The sequence below is a fragment of the Temnothorax curvispinosus genome, unplaced genomic scaffold (assembly GCF_003070985.1).
Source record: "Temnothorax curvispinosus isolate PA1 unplaced genomic scaffold, ASM307098v1 QBEX01014079.1, whole genome shotgun sequence".
Lineage (NCBI taxonomy): Eukaryota > Metazoa > Arthropoda > Insecta > Hymenoptera > Formicidae > Temnothorax > Temnothorax curvispinosus.
The window spans coordinates 130,354-152,528 of NW_020223859.1; the positions used below are offsets into that span (position 1 = coordinate 130,354).

At 31.9% G+C, this 22,175-nt stretch overlaps 1 protein-coding gene and 1 long non-coding RNA gene across 15 annotated transcripts in view; both read left to right on the top strand.

Moving 5' to 3' along the window:
* The first annotated feature begins 781 nt into the window (after positions 1–781).
* On the top strand, positions 782–3,138 carry LOC112464320. 2 transcript variants are annotated; one of them, XR_003041903.1, is made up of 3 exons: positions 782–994; positions 1,076–1,285; positions 1,644–3,138. It is a non-coding gene; the product is annotated as an uncharacterized LOC112464320 (long non-coding RNA). The 2 variants fall into 2 exon arrangements; XR_003041904.1 differs by having other exon boundaries at positions 783–935.
* Positions 3,139–10,546: 7,408 nt separating this feature from the next.
* Positions 10,547–22,175, top strand: part of LOC112464315 (histone-lysine N-methyltransferase 2C-like) — a 36,437-nt gene continuing 24,808 nt past the window's right edge. For 8 of the 13 annotated variants that reach the window (XR_003041902.1, XM_025031241.1, XM_025031243.1 and 5 more), the window contains exons 1-16: positions 10,547–10,755; positions 11,437–11,626; positions 12,202–12,379; positions 12,536–12,721; positions 12,960–13,193; positions 13,289–13,535; positions 13,744–13,861; positions 14,434–14,627; positions 14,859–15,097; positions 15,521–16,007; positions 16,522–16,786; positions 17,319–18,773; positions 18,949–19,110; positions 19,500–19,626; positions 19,762–19,976; positions 20,103–20,227. Coding sequence is in view for 12 of the 13 variants with exons in the window: in XM_025031241.1 (XP_024887009.1) it covers positions 11,470–11,626; positions 12,202–12,379; positions 12,536–12,721; positions 12,960–13,193; positions 13,289–13,535; positions 13,744–13,861; positions 14,434–14,627; positions 14,859–15,097; positions 15,521–16,007; positions 16,522–16,786; positions 17,319–18,773; positions 18,949–19,110; positions 19,500–19,626; positions 19,762–19,976; positions 20,103–20,227 (4,389 nt within the window). In the remaining variant the exon portion in view is untranslated. Of the gene's footprint in view, positions 10,756–10,848; positions 11,013–11,436; positions 11,627–12,201; positions 12,380–12,535; positions 12,722–12,959; positions 13,194–13,288; positions 13,536–13,743; positions 13,862–14,433; positions 14,628–14,858; positions 15,098–15,520; positions 16,008–16,521; positions 16,787–17,318; positions 18,774–18,948; positions 19,111–19,499; positions 19,627–19,761; positions 19,977–20,102; positions 20,228–22,175 lie in introns of all 13 variants that reach the window. The other 5 variants (XM_025031252.1, XM_025031253.1, XM_025031242.1 and 2 more) reach the window with 4 other exon arrangements.

Consider the following 22,175-nt stretch of genomic DNA (forward strand, 5'->3'; position numbering starts at 1 on the left):
TATGCAATATCTTCACAGTACCATAATTCATTAGAATATTATCGATCAATCAAGAGACGAATGGGGTCGCGACAAGTTTATAGTTTATATGGGATACCAGAGAGAACTTGGTTGTAACCCCTTGACAGTAGCTACTCTCGACTTAATTCGGACTTCCTCTCTCTTGGGATGAGATTCATTCGGCGAGTATCCGGCCTGGGCCCACGCACCGCATTCTATCCAATTTAATAACACTCGCTCCCCTGAATTGCTTTCGACAAACCGTAGCTCCGTAAAACTTTGATTCTAAGTTTTTTTTTACAAAGAACCGAATATTTACGTTTAATATTTTTCTAATCTTAAAGAAAAGGACAGCTTAACGCTCAATAAACAATACATATACACGTATTATCTAAAGCTATTTTTTTACTTTTAACTATATTCACGTTTAAATTTCTCAAAGTTAAAATAACTTAAATCAAAGTGAGATTAAGAACAACATATCCCTTCGTTCTGAGAAACGTAAAAAATGTTATTAACTTTTTTTATTATATACATTTTATTATCTCGAATATTTTCCAAAAATTGGTGAGCTGACATTTTATTTATTACGATAATAAATAGGAAAATAATATAAAGCAAAAAAAGATCGCTCTGCGATAGCAAGAGGATGAAATTAAATTTACTTGAAAAGCGTTGCGGAGAGATCTCGAATGTAAAATGATATCAAAGATAGAGGGACGGACAAACGGACATATGGCAGCAGACACACGTGATATCTTAAGAAACACCTGTGCATGTGTAACTTGTTGGCAATTTCTCGTGGCATTCCATCTGAGGCTGCTGCTACATATAGATACCAATCATACTCCTACGACGTGTCAAAGTGAATTGATAGTTGTGTGAAGCACTGGTATCAAAGACTGGAATAAGCTTGCAATTCGCAAATCATCCGCGTAAAGTATCCAACACAATATATATATATATATATTTAAAACACAATTCTCTGTTGAGAGTAGGTTTTGTTGAAAACGTACTTTTTTTTAAGATATACGCGGTTTTATATTGTGAGAACAGTCGATATTTTGACTTTCAGCTTTCGCACTGGCTTTGACGATTCCTCGAAAATTGGTTCCTTTATAAGCGATTAACTCGTTCATATATGTACGTCCGATCGAAAGATGACAAATGAAAAGAGAAAAGAGCAAGTAATCGGCATTGTGTAGCAATATCGCTTCACTTTGGTAAAATAGACCCGCATGGGAAAGTCGCGGTCGTCATAAAATCGCTATAGGGTTTCGAGAGCGTAAGTGGCATAATGTATATTAAAGTTTCGTTACATGATTTTTTTATGGATAAAATTTGGATATATTTACCTGTCAATTCTTAGATTTAGTAATGTATATAAAATTTTACTTTTAAATATATTTTTCTACCATGCACATGTATTTTATGTCACAATTGTGTGTGTGTGTGTGTGTGTGTGTGTGTGTGAGCATTGAAATATATAGTTATACAATATATACACGTATATATAAGTTTATATTTATATGTATATGTATATATATTTTTCTTGGATATATACTAATTGATATATATATATATATATATATATATATATATACTAATTGATATGTACTAATCTTACGCTAATTTTGTTTCAGATTCTTAAAAAACAATATGAATTTTACGGAAATAGCGATAATAAGGACATTTCGATTTGTGACCGTAACAATGGGCAAAGCACCATTAGATCGCTCGTTGGTGCGTTCACAAATCTAACTATCCTTTTCACGTCTGTCAATTGCATTCATTAATATACCTTTTTGAAAATTGTAAATAGTACATACTCTAACGAAAAAAAAAAACTTGAAAGACATCAATTTGACTTTCGATACTCTCTGCAACGTACACATCTATTAACGCATAATTTATGTATCTAATATAGATAATTAATATCAATAGTAACATGGATTTTATATGATAGAATATCGGTGATCAAATCGATGATGTTTAAGAAGAATAATTAAGAGAAAATAAAATTTTTAATTCGGTAGTTTATTTGTATGCTAAGTAGTAGTGCCGTAGGTGATGATTTGAAAAATTCACTTCGGCACGATTACTTTACATGCTAGTAGGCGCAATCGACGTGAAGCTGGTATGAAAATAAAGTTTATAAAATACTGAAATTTTATAGATGTTTTATAGAATACTGAAATTGTGTGCTTATTCTCGGCACGAGTATAAAAATAAAAACTAAACATTTCGTAAATTAAAAATTCTCTTAATTTTTAATTTATTTCTTTTCCTTCAATTCCCGAGTTAATTAACTTCTAAAATTTTTCATGCTTTCTTATATTTCAGTTTTGACAATCAATTGGATTATGGGATATAATCTACGACGAGAACGCGTAATCTCGTCGCGGAATTTGAATGAGGGCCTTACTGGACCGGTGAATAGTTTGATAACAGCTCCCATCTAGATAGATAAAGGGGAAAGGAGAGACAAGATCATTCGCCGTCGGTTGGCGGACTATTCAGTGCCGCGACCGACACTGATTTCAATTGGTAAATTGACTCAGAACGAGTGGGAGAGAAAAAAATGGCGGCACGGAGTAACCGACGATGAAGCCACGGAAGTAGGGGAAAAAACAGTGGCGTAACTAACATTAAAAAGAACGTTTAACCCTAGCTAGCCATACTTATTTTCGAGTCCTTAATTCGCCACACTCCGGTCCGTGAGACCGCTCGACTTTGTCGCATCGTCATTTTCATTCTAAGTAATTAATATCTTTAAGCTTGTACTGTAGAAATTGGAAATACAGACTCTAAATAAAATGTTTATGATAATATCAAGTCAAGAAAATGATTTGATTTTGAACTGAACTTATTATAAGGAAACTAGAAAATTATGTTATTTTGTGAAAACTAGAAAATCGAAAAACGTTCAGCGGTCCACTGGACCGGAGTGTGGCGAGTTAGGATCGTTAGGATTAAGAATCTAAAGAGAAATTAAAATACATCAAATTTTAACATGATTTTTTTCACAAAGATAAATTAAAGTACAAAAAAAAATAAACAATATTTTATATAAATTTAAGATATAACATTGTGAATCAAATTAACGTTTATGAAAATTAAAATAACTTTATTCTTTTATATTATTCCTTTTTTTGGACCATTCTTTCCCATTATTTTTATCTCATTCCTTGTTTGCTTCTGCTCAATTGCACATTAGTATTTTATCTTAACTTTGTATAAAAATGTATGAGAAACAAGAGGAGGGAAAGAAAGACGTAGATAAGAAATAGAGAAAGAAAAAGAGATATATGTTTCTTACTATTTTACTTAAGGACTGAAAATGTATAATTTTCGCTGTCAGAAGAGAATGGTTCTGAGGATTAAATTAGTAGAAAAAGTAACGAAAAAAAAAAGAAAGAAGAAAACGCTGCCAGAAAACAACGGTAGATGTGGATATCTCCTTTCTCGTCACCGAGCAGTTGGTTAATAGGCACTGAACGCCGTTTGAATGCTTAATGCGGCGCGCATTCTAGGATTAAATTGACCAATCATTTCCCGCGCGCACAGCGGAGCCAATTGCGCCGCGCGCTCGCGCGCCCTACTATATCAAGCCAATCAACGGCACTTAGCGCTCAGTCGTCGTCGCGTCGTCGCGCGGTGCGTGTTGCGGCGAATTGTGCTGTGTGCGTGCACCACTATATCAAGCTAATCAAGCGTGCACGGCGCTCAGTCACTGCGTGCTTCGTCAGTGAAGTTTCTTTCTTTTTTTATTCCGTTCGCGTATAGAATCGTAAAACACGCGCGAGAATAAAGCTGCGATTCAGCACATTTAGTGAACGAACGGAGTGAAGAATGCACGTGAAGAAGTTAGAAGTTGGCTACGTTAGTTTATATTAATAAAAGAGTTTCTCGTTGGTTTTTTTGCAAAAAAAAAAAGAGTTGGTATATTTGTACAAAATTTAATTATTCGCTCGTACGCGATTATTAAGTCCTCTACATCTGTTCGTAATTTCTTGATTAAATTTTTAAAGTTTTACTCGTATTCTATTCAAATATCTTTGTACTCTGTATCATCGAGATTAATCTTCGGAAAGTGATAATTAATTGCGCTATGTACATCAATATATTTGTTAAAATTTTGTTTGCTTGTATTAAGCATATATATATATATATATATATATATATATATATATATATATATATTGTATATGTATATATATATCACGCTATATTATAATATATATATATTTACTAAAATTTTTATCCACGTTTTTGTAACTATCGCTATTACTATCACAATTAATTCATATGAGAAGAAATTTAATTTTATCTGTATATCTATAAGATAAAAATATCATGGAAAAATTAGAATATCTATATATAATGTCCATGTCCATATAAATAATATAGAAATAATGGAAAGATCTATAAAAATTTTATTAATTAGAGATTATTAAACATGATAAATAAATGATATAATAGATATAATAAAGAAAAATGTGCACATTGTCTCTGAACTATTAAAACAATTCTGAGTACAACACAAAATTAATTGCATACGCGCACGATGCGGTAAAGGGTTAAAGGTTACTTTTGATTTCCTGCGATTGTTCCGGCAAGGAAGCGAGAATTCTCAAAATATATGGAAAGCAATTGTTAATTGACTGTAAGACGCTAATTTTTTCTAGGAGACTTCAGATTAATGTCCTTCAAAATTGATGAGATTTCTCCTTCTTATTTATTATTACCTAGATACATTCTTTTATAGTTATTATTTATTATTACTGCTCTTTTTATTTCATTTAAGTATTTTGAACAAATTTCAAGCTACAATCTTTTTTTAACTCTTAATTAATTTTTTTATCGCTTTTTATTCTTAATCAATCTTTTATTATTTCTTAATTAATTTGTCATTGTCGAATCAAATTGCTAAATAATTAATAATTATTTGAAAACATTTCAGAATGTTATATTTCTTTTCTCCTTGTTAATCTTCAATTTTAAATAAAGCGCATTGATATTAGAAGATATACAATATAAGTATATATTTTGTTATTCTGAAAATGCGCTTTGCTCTCTTCATGGGCCTCCGCTCATTATCGCGATGACTTCTTCACCTCGCACACATGATAGTATAGTGTATAGGACATAAGAGAGGAAAGATACGACTAGGGTTAAAATACCAATAATATATTCTGTGAGAAAGCAACTTGAGAAGAAGCTGTTAATAAACAAAACAAAACTCTTTTTAACGGCTACTGAAATTGAATCAATGAAATCAGTTGCGTGACATTTATTGTTAGTAATTTCTTTCTAATTTCTTTCTAATTATTAACGTTGAGTTAAAAAAGAGTGAGTTGTCTAATAAAAAATTAAACTGTTATGTAAATAATTAATCAACTTGTTAATTAGAAAACGCTGAAATTGTCATTTTCTTCTTTTTTAGCATTATTATTATTACCATTATTATTGTATTCTATATAATAATTTTTTTATTTTTTAAATGTTTCTCTTATTTCTCCCAAATGTATCTAAACATCAGTATGTTATCGTAGAAACGATGAGTTATTTCCAAATTAAGAGAAGGGAGGGAAAGTGCAGCGCGCTTGACGAACATTGAGAGGAGCCATCGACATTAGCAGAAATTAACGTTAATTGACAACTCCCACCCTTTTTCTCATTCTTGTTTTATCCCACGGCGAATCTGTTCTTTTTTTCTCTTGTTTTTTTCGTATCTTTACAACTCTGCCAACATAAAAAAGTCAGCTGTTCTGCTACAGGGTGTATCATTATTATATTGAATAAATTTGAGTAAGTTTGAACACCTTTATCGAATATAAAGATTAAACAAGAAACAAAAACAATATTATATAATTTTGCTTATATAATTTTTCATTAAAATTAAATTAAATGACATTCAATGAGATAAGATAAAATAAAAAATTTCAATATTAATATAAAGATTTTAATCTTGTTTGATGTTTTTTAAATATTTTTTGCTTAATGTTTTCAATTTTTTTTTCAAAGATGATAATTATTATACCAGCCTGTATATGCATTGGTATGTAGATATTGCAGCTGAATCTCTAATCCTCTTTGACGAACGATTAAAATTTAATCCGAGCGATGTTAAAAAGTAATAAGCAACACAACATGCATTGCTTTATTAACGTTTTCATTATCTTCACTTATACATATATTTCAAAAGAATAAATAATTTAATTTTAAATATACTTGTGTATTGCATATATAAATATAAAAAATATATATTCTATTATATGTATATAATATTATTTGAAAAATTTTATTATAAAATGTTCACATCGCGCGCACAAGCAAAAGTTACGTATTATTATTATAAACATAATATTAATTTATATACTATATCAGATTTTTTCATGTTCAATTATACATATTATTTACATAACATTTTGTTTATTTGTTTATTTTTTATCACTTATTTTTCACTTTATTATATTAAGCTCGACCATTTCTTAATTTATATATTTTACATTTTCACATTGCATCTTATGCAATCTTGATACCAGAACGATTTCTAGCTAGGCTATGAATGATGAATAGAACGTTTGATAAAAAGAGAAACCCGCTTGCCAAACACGGAACGCAGCGAAATCAAAGATTCAATTGTACCCTCACTTCTTTGCTCTCTCATCTTTGTAATAATATGATCTTCGACTTCACTTTAAACTAATTTTATTTTTCTACATTGTAAGAAAATATCCAAATGTTTAGAAAACAGTTAAAAAATGTTTTTTAATATTTTCAGAAACACACGCGCGCGCGCGCGCGCATGGGCGCCTAAACAACAAAATAAATATGTAAGATATATATTTATTATAAAATTAATATATATAAAGGGGTAAAAGCTATAGTGGTGTAAGTCAAATTTTTAAAAGTATTGAATTGTGTGCATAGATGCAATTTATATATTGTATAGATTGTATCTATGCACACGAATCAATATTTTAAAAAATTTGACTTACACCACTATGGCTTTTATCGCTCCATATATGAATTTACGAAATATTATAGTTATTTTATGTAATTTTATGTTATAACATATTTACATATTATTTATATTATATATTATTTGATATGTTACTATAAAAAATGATTATTATATTATGTTTTTTATATTATTTTTAATAATATGAAGATGCATACTATAAAAGAATTAAACATGAAAATCGAAATATATTCCAGTAATCCTGATGAGAGAATGAGGGTGAAAAGAAAGAAGGAATACTATTGAGAGGGAAAGGAGAATACAGTGGACGACTTTAATGATTTCTCGAGGTTGTTTTAATAGAGTACGTCTGCCATTGCATCATCACCGTATACTGGGTGTCCAGCTGCTAAGTTTTTAAATAATTTCACAGACTTTCCTTCACAGAAGATTTGGTAAGAGACCAAATTTTCAATTTAATTTTAAGTATTTTATAGCTATTTATAAAATTCTTCTTTGAAAAATATTACTTATTACTATATTATTACAACGTTTATGTACATAGATATTATAATTTTCTATATTTAATTTTTTATATTCCTTAATTTATGTATAAGAAAAAGCAATAATCTTTCCTTCATTCTTTCCTTCTTCCTCTTTCTCTCGTTTTCTTCCTTTTAGAGATATGTGCGCATATACACGAATGATAAAAGAAAGGGAAAAAGGAGAAAAAAAAACAAAAAAAAAGAAGGACCAGAGAAGCAAAGGGAGAGTGAGAAAGAGAGAGAATCTTAATTAATCCTAATAAGTCCATATTGCCAGTAATACTCAGTGAGATTAGATAATTGGCGGAGGAACTCAGTAATTCACGAACATTGCATGTGTGACACACGTTCTTTTTTTTATTTCACACAAAATAAGCCTATAATGATTTCCTCCGTCATTATCGTATGAACAGTTAATGATAAATGCACCAAATATTTCATATATAGCAATGTGTGTTGCAGAAACGTTGAAGGATCTTATTAACAAATTTAGAAAAGGTAACTCGAGATTTGTCGTGTATTCTTCATTCATAGTTCTACAGATCACTAAAATTTATTGTTTATTCTTTTCCACAGTTTTTATGATGCGTGCGTATATTTTGTTTACAGAAATTTATGAAACAATTTTTAAGGATTACTTGATAAGAAAAAATAAAGTTAAATCTTTTTAAAATTAGTTATAGCTAAAAATAATAGTAATAAATCTTTAATTTTAATTAATTTTTCTTGTTTTATCTTTTATGTTATGCTATGTATTTTGTTTGCAGAATATGTGATCTCTGAAGCTTCAATGGGAAAGGAAAAATTAAGTCCTGTCCTGTTCCTAAGTACTAGTGCCGCAGGAGTGATTAGGCTATACGAGACATTACCGTATCTCCTGCTGCTCAAGTGCTTATCAACGGGTCGGGACGCATGTCAACTTTTATTCGTGATCTAACAATAAGAAGCAACAGAAGAACTCCGGATATTTTCGTTGCGTTTTTTCACATTATTATTTCCAAAATGTTTTAGAGACATTTTTAATAAAAATGGACTTATTTCTTTTTCTTTTTAACATCTTTTCTAATATTATATAATAACGATAATATTTATAGTATCTAATGATAAAAGTCATAAAGTATAATCCAGTGATTATTTAACATAACATGATTTTTTAAAGTTAGATTTATACATACATGCGTAATGTATAAATATTAAATTATTATATTATATAAGATTGAGTGTATAATAAATAATAATTTATAACTTATATATATATATATATATTTCTATATGTATATACATACGTTTGCATTTTTACTTTACTTTATACCAATAAAGATGAGAAATGTTTAATGTAAAAATTAATTTTATGCGACATATAAACTATGAGAAACACATATATATTAGATACATAATTTAGTTTTATTTTATCGTAAAACTTTAATTTATATTCAGTTTGGATTTATCAATAAAAAAAGGATTATATTGCTATATTTGTGTAATAAAAACATACATTTAGATTTGTTTCATTGATATTCTTTACCTACTGCATAAACTTTTTCTCCCATTTTTTCCAAAATTTGAAGATGTTTTAATACATATATTTATTTCAAGAAATGATAATGTGTGTTTAGGCTATTATAGAATAGTGGCAATACTTTTTTCACCATTTAGCCTTTTTATACATATAACGTATATGGGATATCAATTGGTTTGCATATTATACGCGTAATCATGAATCGCGTAAATTAAGTCTACATTTATATCAATAATTAACTTACATTTGCGTAACGTTTTCTTGCATGAAGAACTCGGACCACTGCTCCAGACTGGATTCATCGTGGACATAACTGATATTATCGCGTGCCGTGGGTGGGCGCCAAAAAGATCCAAACTTTCTATCGTTTTTACTTGCATCTTTGCATCCCTATAACAGTGTAATTTATGTATGTATGTAGTACATTGAAATAATTGAAACGAGATGACGAGATCAGCGAGATCGACATATACCTTAGCGACATATGTCGTGTAAGCTTACACTATTTAGAGAATGCTACTTTGCAGAAACAACAGGACACAGCGAGTGCTCGCTGCAAAAATCCTTAGAAAAAAAAAAAAAAATTACTGGCGGAAAATGAATCTCTGAAGTCATATTAAGCCCATTCTACAATAGCCGTAAAGTATGCATTAAGATGTAAGCTGTAAGCTATATTAACTATTGACTAATGGGATTTTTACAATCCAAGAATGATCGACTGTAGTTGGTCAATTTTTACTGCCTACGTCTTAAAACATACTTTTACGGCTATTGTAAAATGGGCTTTAGACAAAACTTCTAATTTCCGACTCAGGACTCTTTCTCCGCCCGCAAATTTTCTAAGGATTTTTGCAGCGAGCAAAGTGATATGAATGAAATTCAGAACATTGGCTGATCGCACAAAAAAGCGATCGACTATAATATTAGTATAGATGTAGTACATTGAAATAATTGAAACGAGATGACGAGATCAGCGAGATCAAGATATATTTACCTTAGCGACATATATCTTGAAAAGAGAAAAACAGAAAGAGCGAAGAATTTGCGCGCAAGCTGCAAACCGCGCAAATAGCGTAAGTAAAACTAATAGGGCAGATGCACGACAGATGGGGCTACACGTGGCTGCAAAGCTGCAATCCGTAGTTTAGGGAAAGGATATAAATCCTAGGGGAGGACCTAGGAAGTTTCACGTTTCACTTGACGTGGCGGCCTGGTCAATGGCCGCGTTCAGCAGAACAAACCGTTCAGTAGCAATCGAACGTGCGTGGCTCTTTTACTTTTAGAACCAACCAATCAACGCGGAGTGTTAAATAAGACGAACTCAACGGTTGTTGTCTGCTGAACGCGCCCAATGGTGACTGCCGACAGTGCCGAGTGCCGACACTGCCGACTGGTGAGAGTGGTGAGTGGTGTGGCCGGTGGCCGGTGTGGCGCGGGCAGCGGCCGCGCGTGCGACGTGCGACGGACTTGCGCGTTGCGCGTAGTTGCGCGCGCATATCCTCCGTTCTCCGTGATCCTAGTACGCTAGTCGCGTCGCGTACTCTTCCGTTCGCGCTGGTGATTCCGTTCGCTTACCTGTGTATGTGACATTTTTTTTCCACGGACCGTTCGCGCTGCTGCAACATGTTTACCTGGTTGTGCCGCCCTCGTCACGATAACCAGCGATCCGTCGTCTATTCCATCATGAGACTCACGTTGCCTTGTCGGCAGCATTAAATTCTCAGGTACGTGGACCGCTCTCAGCGCCGAGTTCCGCGGCACCCCGCCAACGCGAACGGTAAACGGCGGCGCGCCCTGACGAGAATCTGTTTACGTAGTAATGGCGATTGGCGAACGTGCTCCTCGTCGCCGACACCGTCGCCGTCGCTGTCGCCGTCGCCGTCGCGACGCCTGGAAAGCCCTTCGCCTCCTGTGCTTTCTTCCTCAGCCGGAGGAGAACGACGAGTATCGCTTTATTGGATAAGGCGCGAGGGGGAGGGAGGTGGGGAGCGGGGGAATTACTCTAGAACAAATTTTATTCCTTTTCATTATCGCGTACTGAATATATAATTGTTAAATAACTGTGCTTACTTTTACCTTAATTTCGACGTTTAAACGGAAAAAGTTCAGACTTTGGTTAGTAGAGTTTATTTAACTTTATTATCAATATTTGGACAAGTACCTATTTTATGCTGGCTAATGCAGTCTCGAGGTGAAGAGTATAGAGTACCTTGTTATCGAAATATTGCCAAGTTCTTTTACTTTTGTTTTATATATCGTGCTTTTGATTCAATACAAATTAGACTTCTAATTTATACAAAAATCGAAGCTTACTCGTACGAGTAAGCACTTTAATTAGCTCAATATTTTTGTTTTGTTTAGATTTATAGAGACAAGATTTTTATGTAACATTATGTAATTTTTAGCTTTGTAAATCAAAAACTTGGAGAGGAAGTGTCATGGATGATGAAGTGCGTCTCGAAGGTGAAGAGGAGATGGAGTTGGACGAGGGTTCCGATGGCGAAGACGAAGATGAAGAGTCAACAGGAATCCCAATATCTCCAGCTAACTCAGATCAATTACTTGGACAGACAACTCCAACGACTCCTGGTAATGGTAACTACATTTTAAACATTTAAAAAAAATTTTTTTTTTCATTTATTTTGGAAAAGTGATAAGTACGCTACAATTATTATTTATGATATTTATGAAAATATAATCATTTAAGTTGTCAAAATATTAAAAAGTATTAAAAATTATATAAGTAAGGAAACTAGAATAAAATAACACAAAATTTACATAGAAAATTTTAGTATTTTACAAAGGAATACATATGTATGAAATATTTAATATTAAATATGTCTTTAAAGCCCCTAGCACAATGCTAGGCAACAGGCAATAGGAACAGGGAATAGAAATCAGAAATCGTGTATAAATGCAGAATAAACAGTGACACAGGCAATAGACACAGAGTTTCCGTCACGTTGGAAATTCTGTGCCTATTGCCTGTTGCCAACCAATCATAGCATTCAAATTTTTTAGATTGTAATTAACGATTTTTTGGTTATTTCCTGTTACTATTGCCTGTTGCCTGGCATTGTGCAAGGGGCTTAATTAATTCAATATTATGCACATTTATTCATTTTTCTAAATTTATTTTTTCATATTTACTTATTTTTTTCTTTTTCCAGTTACACCAGATGAGGCTTTTCATGATCCGTTGCGATACTCAAAATTTCCATTACCTGGCGGTAAACCTTTGAATATTCGTCGTGGACCTGGCAGGCCCCGGAAAGAACGACCTTTTGGTATAACTCGTGGAGGAGGTACTAGAAGATCCTTTGGAAGGGGCAGTGCCAGAGTCAAAGGGTCTGTTTAATCATTATAATCGTTATCTGAACAAATACAAATACGCGCGCGCGTGTGTGTGTGTGTGTGTGGGGGGGGGGGGGTGAGACTGATTATATTTTATACATAAATCATTTGTGATGTCATTTCTTTATATTTTATTATTTACTTGTATAGATTTGGATATACAAGGGGTATACCGCGTCGTACTAAAAGTAAAGATGATGATACACACTCGGAATCTCCAAGTCCTTTGCGTACAACTGGGATGGATGATATTGCTCCTGACGGTGAATTGATGGGAAACTCGGTTGATAGGTCAATGCCAGCGCCGGAGGAACCCCCTTATTTTCCTGAACAATGGTAAAATATCCTCTATAATTTTCAATTATTCTGGACGCAAAATGAGTTTAAGCAATTGTACTTAAAAACGTTATGAAATAATTATATGTGATTGAATTTCTATAAAAAAAATATTTTCTTTATTTTTCATGAAATATAATTATTTTGATAAATTAAGTATAAAAAAATTAAATATTAAAAAGAAAGGCAAATTTAAATATTTTGAACGATATTAAAAATTACAATTATAAACCTCTAGGCCGGGCAAAGTATGCGCGTTATGCAATTTAGGCGAGAGGAGTCAGTTGGGACAAGGTGAACTCTTGCGCCTGACATGTCCACCGGGTTTCACTCCCGAGAAGCCGACAAACCGTGATGAAACAGCTACTGATCATCTCGTCAACGTCGTCGTCGCAGGAGATAAAAGTCCGCGTGCTACTGGACCTGGGATTGCCGTTACCTGTCGTAGGCAAAAAAGTCTAGCCAAATGCAGGTAAAAATAATTGATGTATTGTATGGAAATAATACAACTAAACAATTAAAATACATACATATTTATGTCTATTATATTGCAATTATCTTTTACAGGAATACTAGTCTAACTAATTTCACAGAACCGGTGGAAGAGTTGACAATCGTAGGTTATTTGGAAGAACCGGATGTCGGGGTTTTGTTTGATTCCTTGGCCAACCATTATTATGTTCATCAATCATGTATCATCTGGTCTAGCAACAGTCAAGATTTACTACCAGAATTGACATGTCGTGCTGTTCTACAAGCTTCTTCCAGACGTTGCGCTTATTGTTCGCATTATGGTGCTGGAATTCCCTGCAAAGTAAGCTATGGTTCAGCCATTATAATAAGTCAGCGATATAAAAGATAGGATTTATAATAGAAGTACACAAAATACGCACAGTTATTATTTATAAGATTATATATTTAAAAATAAATAATTAGAAAGATAAAAACTAGAAATTGAAAAAATTTTTCCTTTGTATTTGTGCAGTTGTTATAATTGCTCAATTATAATCGATATTCAACAGGTGGCATCGTGCAATCGTTATTTTCATTTTCCGTGTGCCGCGGCCAGCAGTTGCTTTCAAGACACTAAGAATTTGGCCCTTTTCTGCAGTCAGCATCTCGGCCAAGTTCCGCTTTCATGTAAGTTTCTCATTTTTAAACTTTCTATTTTATTTAAAATTTTTTACTATCTAATCTTTATTTAATGTCTAAGAATAAAATAAGAGAAAGAAAGAATTAAAAACATAATAGAGAATCCAAATTCTATACATTTTTTACACATAAATATAAAAAAATTATTTTATCAATATTGTGAACTAAGTTTGTGGGTTCAAAGCGCTGTTATTACTACAGACGAAATCACTCAGTGATAAATGTGGAACTATACAATATCAAATAAATATTGTAACAACAAGCATGTTTTTGAACGTATTTTTTATTATGCGATTTATTTTTCGCCTACTTTAGAAATGGGATCGCCTAAGTTTTATTTAAATGCATTTTATGCATACCAAGTTAATGTATTGTATATTCTTTGATAGCGCACATATATATATATATATGCATACATACATACATATGTATATATGTATGTATTTGTTACCCCTGATATTCTTCACAAAACTAAATTTTAGTCTAAAAAGCAATTTTTCCCTTATTTACTTTAAGACATAAAATTTTGCAAAAAATGCACAAAAATCTTACACTTACAGTGTGTGGGGAGGTAACTTGCGTTCAATGTTATGGAATGGGCGACGTTTCGAATTTAGTAATGTGCTCTGTGTGCGGCCAACACTATCACGGAAGTTGCGTGGGTTTGGCGTTACTACCTGGAGTGCGTGCTGGATGGCAGTGCGTGTCTTGCCGCGTATGTCAAGTCTGTCGGCAACCCGAGGATGTTTCAAAGGTTACAGAAATTTTAAAGACAGAATTTTACGAAGAACTTTAGTTCTAATTTAAAATTCTAATTTCTGATATGTCAAGTAATTATCATCACTAGGAAATATTAGAATGTATTTTCTGAAAAATTTAGAAATTACATTCCAATAATATATATACATAATATCCGATAATACATATATACATATATATATATGTTCTTTTTAATGGCTTTTGTAAAACAAGATTTTTGTTACAGGTGATGCTATGTGAACGATGCGACAAGGCTTATCATCCTGGCTGTTTGCGACCGATTGTCACTTCTATTCCAAAATACGGCTGGAAGTGCAAGTGTTGTCGCGTGTGTACCGATTGTGGTTCACGTACTCCAGGAGCTGGGCTGTCTTCTAGGTGGCATTCTCATTATACCGTCTGTGATTCGTGCTATCAGCAGCGCAACAAGGGTTTCTCTTGTCCGCTCTGCAGGAAAGCATATAGGTAACTGAAATATCTCGAGCATTTGTACAAATGTTTAGATGATCTGAATAATAATAATATTTTATTGGAATTACTAATAAAATTATTAAATATAATTAAATTCTGAAATTTTTGTAGAATTTTTACTATAATAATTTGTTTATATATTATGTATTATTTCATTGCTATGCTGTCTTTGATATTATTGCTTCCAATATTTTGATTCAAGTACATAAGGATTCATAATTTTTAGACATAAAAAATATCTATAATTTTTTTATATTTTTTTTAAATTAATAAAAATGTAATCATTATATTGTTTATATTCTAATATATTCTATTATATATCCTTTATATGTTTTATTATACTACATTTTATTATTACATTATTTTGCTCTTATTATATTTCTTTGTTTATTATATTTATTTATTTTTTTCTTGCAGAGCTGCTGCATATCGCGAAATGGTCCAATGTCATGCCTGCAAGAAGTTCGTGCACGGTACATGCGATCCCGAAGCTGACCCGCTTACTTATCAGCAGCGCAAGGAGACGAAACCGGATTACGAATACGTCTGCCTGCATTGCAAGAGCATTGCCATGGTGGCCAGACGGAAGGATAGTATCGATGAAGGCGATTTAAGTCTGAGTGCTTCTCAAGAGAGCCTTGATGGCGAGTCCTCTGAGTTAGATTATCCAAGTGGTTGTTCCGAAGAAGCGCTTTATTCTGTTGGATTAGGGAAAGGAAAACCGTTTTGTGTCACCAAGATTGCGAAGAAAAGATTTGGAATTAGTAGCGGGGTTATTGGTAGGCCCAAAGGTATTGGGAAACTGGGTTATCAGAAGAGGCAGAAGATGACAGAGTTTGGAAGAAAGAGAGGGCCCAAGGGAAAGATGAGAGGGTTCTATGGAGTGCCTGAAGTAGGCTTGCAGGTATGTGATATAAAAAGTTTTGTAATAGATATATGTTTATATTTATATAGACCTCTATATTAATGTTACATTTGGTTTTTTTTTGTTTTAGTATTAGTAAATTAATAAATTTTTAATTAATAAAATTATTTATTACTCATTGGCGAAATCGGTTTGTTAATTTATATTTTTTTCCTTTAGTTTTTGTTTTTTCTTTTGTAGTTGATTAAGTAATATAATTTTGCATTTAATATATTCAATGTCTCATTGCATTATATTTAATATTAGTATGTAAGCTGTAATTTATAATTTATTATAAATTCTGGTATAGCATTAATTATATAGTCGATTGTAACTTATAAAAGGGTTATTGATACCTTGATATTTTTATTAAGAAAAAATAAATTTCAAATCAGTCAAAATTCTCATTAGAAGAACGTTTGTTGGTTTTTTTATCAGATATTTTATGTAATAGATAACTGAATCAATCTCTCTATAACTGAAATAATACATAAATCCTTCATCAATATTGCAGAGTCCGAATCCAGATTCATCACAATCGAAGGAAGAAGAACAGCTTGGGGGTGAGAACAGGTTAATCCTTTGTTCGGCAAAGGATAAATTTGTTTTAACTCAAGATATTTGCGTGATGTGCGGTTCGATTGGTATGGATCAGGAAGGTTGTTTGATTGCGTGCGTACAATGCGGCCAGTGTTATCATCCATATTGCGCTAGCGTTAAGATCACTAAAGTCATCTTACAAAAGGGCTGGCGATGTCTCGACTGTACTGTCTGCGAAGGTATTAAAAAATTAAAATATATGTATATTTTAATTTATAAAATGGTTAGTTAAACGTTATACAAGTTCTTTACAAATTTTGATTTAAATTTACAAAAAATGCGTAATTATATATTGATAAATCAAAACTATTATATTAATAATTAAAAATTAAAACAGTATAAGTTAGCTAAAGTTGAAATATAATATTTTACATTTTATTGATAATTTGTATCAATCTGTATTAGTCTTCTATTTTATTTGATATAGTCTATTATTAAAGTGAGATTTATTATAATATTATTATCTAATATATTGAAAATAGAAATAATATACATATTATTGATTGATTCTAAACGTATTAGTATATAACTTATTAAGATGCTCAGCAATGACAACTTAAAATTTAATACAATTATGGAATATCTTGTCACAGATAATTTTATTGATTTTTATTATTTGTTTTGTAGCGTTATATAATCTAAAAAAATCTTAAATGAATCGAAATAATTCTATTGGGCATTCTAGTTTTAATAAAATATTTTGTTTCTAAGGCTGTGGTGAACGAAATGACGAAGCTCGTTTGATCCTTTGCGACGACTGCGATATCAGCTATCACATTTATTGTATGGACCCCCCCTTGGATTATGTGCCGCATGGTACCTGGAAATGCAAATGGTGTGCACAATGTCAGACTTGTGGCTCCAACGATCCCGGTTTCAATTCATCTTGGCAAAAAAGTTACACCCAGTGTGGACTCTGCGCATCTCATACCGCTTGTGTAGCTTGCCAAGAAGCTTATCAGGAGGGTGATCTCATCATTCAATGCGTACAGTGTGAAAGATGGCTTCACTGCGGTTGTGATTTGATTAAAAGCGAAGCTGAGGCCGAACGCTGCGCTGCGGAAGGTTACGTTTGTCTTCTCTGTCGTCCTAGAGATGTTCCCCCTCCTCATCTTCTTTCTAAACCTTCTTCGAAGTTTGCTCGGTCGTCTTCTCCACCTCAAAATCGAAGTACAGAATTATTTAAAGCTTCCTCACAACAATATTTGGTGGAAGGAGTATATCTTTCCGAAGCTGGGATGAATCATATTAAATCATTAACCGCCGAACATCAGCAAACAAGAAAAAAGAAAAGAAAACAGCCTCAGATGGTGGATAAAGAAGCAGATATCATGGCGACTATTGAATCTGTCATTGCTGGTGGAAGTTTAGACAATTCTTTAGAGGAAAATAACAAATTAGAATTGATAGATGTCAAAGATGAACCAGAAACAGTATTGAAAGAAGGTATGGTATGGAACCAGCCTGCTCCTGAAGGCTTCAGCATTTGCACTTCGGAAAATGGACTTCCTGTTTTGCGAAGAAAACGTCAAAGAAATTTGCAAAAATTAGGAATTGGAGGATTTATTGTAAGATTGAGAACCAGGAAGGACAAAGAAGAAGAAGGAGATGCTGAGAAATCTGGGGAATCTTCAATCGTAGGAATGGGAGACGATAAACCCCGAAGAAAACCTCAGAGAAGAAAGCCAAAAACGAAACTGGCGGAATGTTTTCCTATCTACATGCAAGAAGCGTTTTTTGGTAAAGATTTAATGGATACAACAAAGGAGAAAGATCTTGAGAGCAGCAGCGAATCCGAGGAAGAACACAAAGTTCCTGAAAATGCCAATACAATTCAGTTATCTCAAGACGAATTGAAGGTAATGGAACAAGTCAAAGCTAAACAAGAAAAAGAAGACGGAAAGATTGCTCCTGAGCAAATCAAAAGAGAAGAAATCGTGGAAGATGACGGAAGTGATACTGAAGCACTCGGAGATATTTTACCAATTTCTGGAGATTTGTTGGATAGCGATCTAGTGAATACAATAATGAACGAAAACGATGAGGACTTAGCGAAGGCGAGCGAAGCATTGGACGAGTTGGATGATGCACAAGGTGGAAGTAAAGATGAATTGACAGATATTCTCAGTCCACATTTTAATTTGGAGTCGATGGTCAGAGATACTGGTAAGCACTTCCAAGTAAACATTAAATGTTATGTCATAAACAGTGAATATTAGAAATAATACAATATATTATTTTATTAACATTTTGATATTATCTCAGTAGAACATTAGAATATAGTCAACTAAACACAAGTATAAAATTGAATATTATAAATCTTTTTTTTTTTTTTTTAAAGGATTACCTAATATGGATAGTAAAGACATCGAGGAAATATTTAAAGGCGTTCTGACCGATGAATCTCAGGAGTCTCAGGAATCATCAGTGTTTTCTGTTCAAGCTCAGACTTCGCATCCCTCATCGTCTACTACCCCTCTAGTATCACCCTCTCCCCATCCCGGTAATGCATACCAATTATATCAATAATAAAACAGTGATTAAAGTTATATAAATAACCTACAACATAAATTAGAATTTGAATAAAAATAACAACAAAATTACAATAATTATTAGAGGAAAATGGAAGAGAATTGAAATTAAGTTATTTATTAAATGACATACAATAAGGTGATTCTAAAATACATTCGAAAATATATTTTAATAATATTCGAGTATTATTCAAGTTCGGACATCTTGACATCAGTTTTGTTGTTTTCTGAATACTAGAATAAGAATAACTTGAATTATATATTCACTGTTTATAAAAAATATTATAAGTAGATTATTTTTTATTTCTTATAATTCTTATATATTTTATGTTTTATCTTATTTAAATCAATTGCTTTATAGGTATTCAAACAGCAATGCCTCTGGCGAGACCTCAAATACCTGGTGCTCTACCCTCGGTTGGTCAATCAAACTTAAATTCCCCAATGAGTTTTCCACCGCCTTCACCATATCACTCCGAATACAGCAAGTAAGAATAAATATATTTTAAAAATAATATCAAAATTAAATTGATGTAAAAAAAACTATATCATATATGTAATGTATGTGTACTTTGATATCAATTTTAATTTTTGTAAATTTAAACTATTTTTTAATTTTTTAGTAGTCCACAGTTTAGTCCGGCATTTTCGGAGCCACCTAGTCCATGGGTGAATCCAGAAGACGAGGGAAACGCTCCAGCAGGCAATGCTACCATTTCATACAACCAAAGAAGCAATCAGAAGCTGGAAGCCGACGAAGCATTGGGCAAGGCAGCAACAACAGCCTCAGTTCTCTATGCTAATATGAATCATCCTGAATGGAAAACTGAATATCCAGGTAAGAGTATATTTCTTTAATTATTTCGAATATGTCTTTCATCTTCTATTGATTCTGCCAAAAGTTGAAATTAAATTTTAAGATTATGATTTATAATATTTTAATTAATATTTTTACTTTCTGTAGTGTGGGCCGAGAGATGCAAGCAAATTCTGAAGAAATGGCGAGCACTTCCAACCGATAAGAGAAGTCCATATTTAAATCAAGCTCGAGAAAATCGAACCGCAGCTCGCTTGAAAAAGGCACAACAGGTAATTGATGTATATATATTGCAGAAACAAGAAAAATATTTTGATTATCGCATTTGTTTTTATGCGTTAATTCTTTAGTCAGAATTTATGGCTGAAAAAGCGCGATAATTCATTAGAATAACCAACATTTCTAGACGTTCTTTTATTGGGGTTTTTGTCCTCGAGCGTGTCTTGTGCTAACACTCAAGTGAGACTAACAGCTCGACAATTCTGTATGTCGTAAATTACGTTCATATTGTGAACTTCTGGGTTTTTACCAGCATTAATGGTTAAACAAAATAAAATCTATCTTTCATAAAATCTAGATTATATCCGAATTGTTTATTTTGGCAGTAGATTCAAAAAGATAAAATAATATTTAAAAATGATTAAAATTAAATATGTAATTAAAATAATTTTTGTTTTAAAGATGAACAGTGGATTTTGCTCCACATTTCTGCATTAATTCCATTAGAAATGTAAATTTTATTATAGGTGAATAGCTGAGATAGAATAATCAATGTAGGATGATGAAATCCATTGTTTACAATATTAGAAGTAATTGCATTTCTCAAAAAACTCAAAAAATGAAAAGATAAATTTTATAAGGAATAAAAATTTGTTATTACATTTTTCATAATAGAAAATATTTCCAGTTGTAAATTTTTTATTCGTATCTAGTTTCGACAATAGAAAATATTGTAAGCTATTAACAATACAAATAGGTCCCACTCACGCTCGAAGATAGGTAGAATTGAACGTGAACAGGTCTCTATATAGTGGGCTCAAATGAGGTGAAGAGGGACTTTTAAATCTTACATGTAAAAACATGTATCCTACATGTAAAAATTAAGAATAGAAATATTTATAAAAATATTTGCAAGTATATACAAAGTTCTAAGAAAAAGAAGAATATTATTATACAGTGTCTCAAATTTTAACGATCAAAATATGCCAGTTTGTATTATGAATAGAAATAAGAAAAAGAATGTTATATGAATATATGTTCATAAAAGCTTTATCCAAAAGTTACAAAAAAATTTTTCTATTTAAAATCTGGCACAATTTGATAAAAACCTTTTATATATATATATATATATATATATATATATATATATATGTATGTACATCTGAGAGCTATATAAATCCAATTTATAGATCTGCATGTGTTTAGATGTGGATCTACAAATAATCAATTTACGAATTTATAATCTATAAATCTATCGATTCGTAAGTGTGTAGATGAATGAACCCTGTTACCCACTTTTGTCTCTGTTTTATAAATTAGACATAGATGTGTATAATATTTAAAACCACAATCGGTACAACATAGTATTTAGATACATCCAATAAGAATCCATTAAGAATCCTTGTAAATTCATGAGTTCGTAGATCCATAAATTCATGAAGTCCAGAAAATTCATATATACCTTGCTTCTATGTGTTTCGTAAATACGAAAACAGTCTAATGTATGTTAATAATCGAAATTTCGTGTTGAGTGCGACCTGTGCGACTTATTCTTATCTCGCCTCGTTCGGGCCCATTATACCATTTTTACATGTAAGGTGTTTCTCATAAAGCTGTTATTTTGATACTATTTAAATGTAGGTATATCAGAAAATTTTAGATATATCTGGAAAAATGGAACGAAATTAATAATGCTTTAAGATGTAAGAAGAAAAAATGAGATATGAGGAATAATAAGAAAGAACCCTATAGAGTATTATACAATACTTATTTAATTTTTATATACAAAATAATTTTTTTTTCCTTTTGTATTTTCTTTTGGCTTGTTCGGATGTTGCTCAGAAGATGCAAGAACTTTTGCTTGCAAAACTAACAATTTTTTGAAATTTATATCTTTCATAAAAATATAAAAATTTAATATTATTTATTTTGTAAAGAATATATGTAAATTTATCTGCGTGATATAATTTGAAAATGGAGCAGTGTTGTAAAATATGCTCT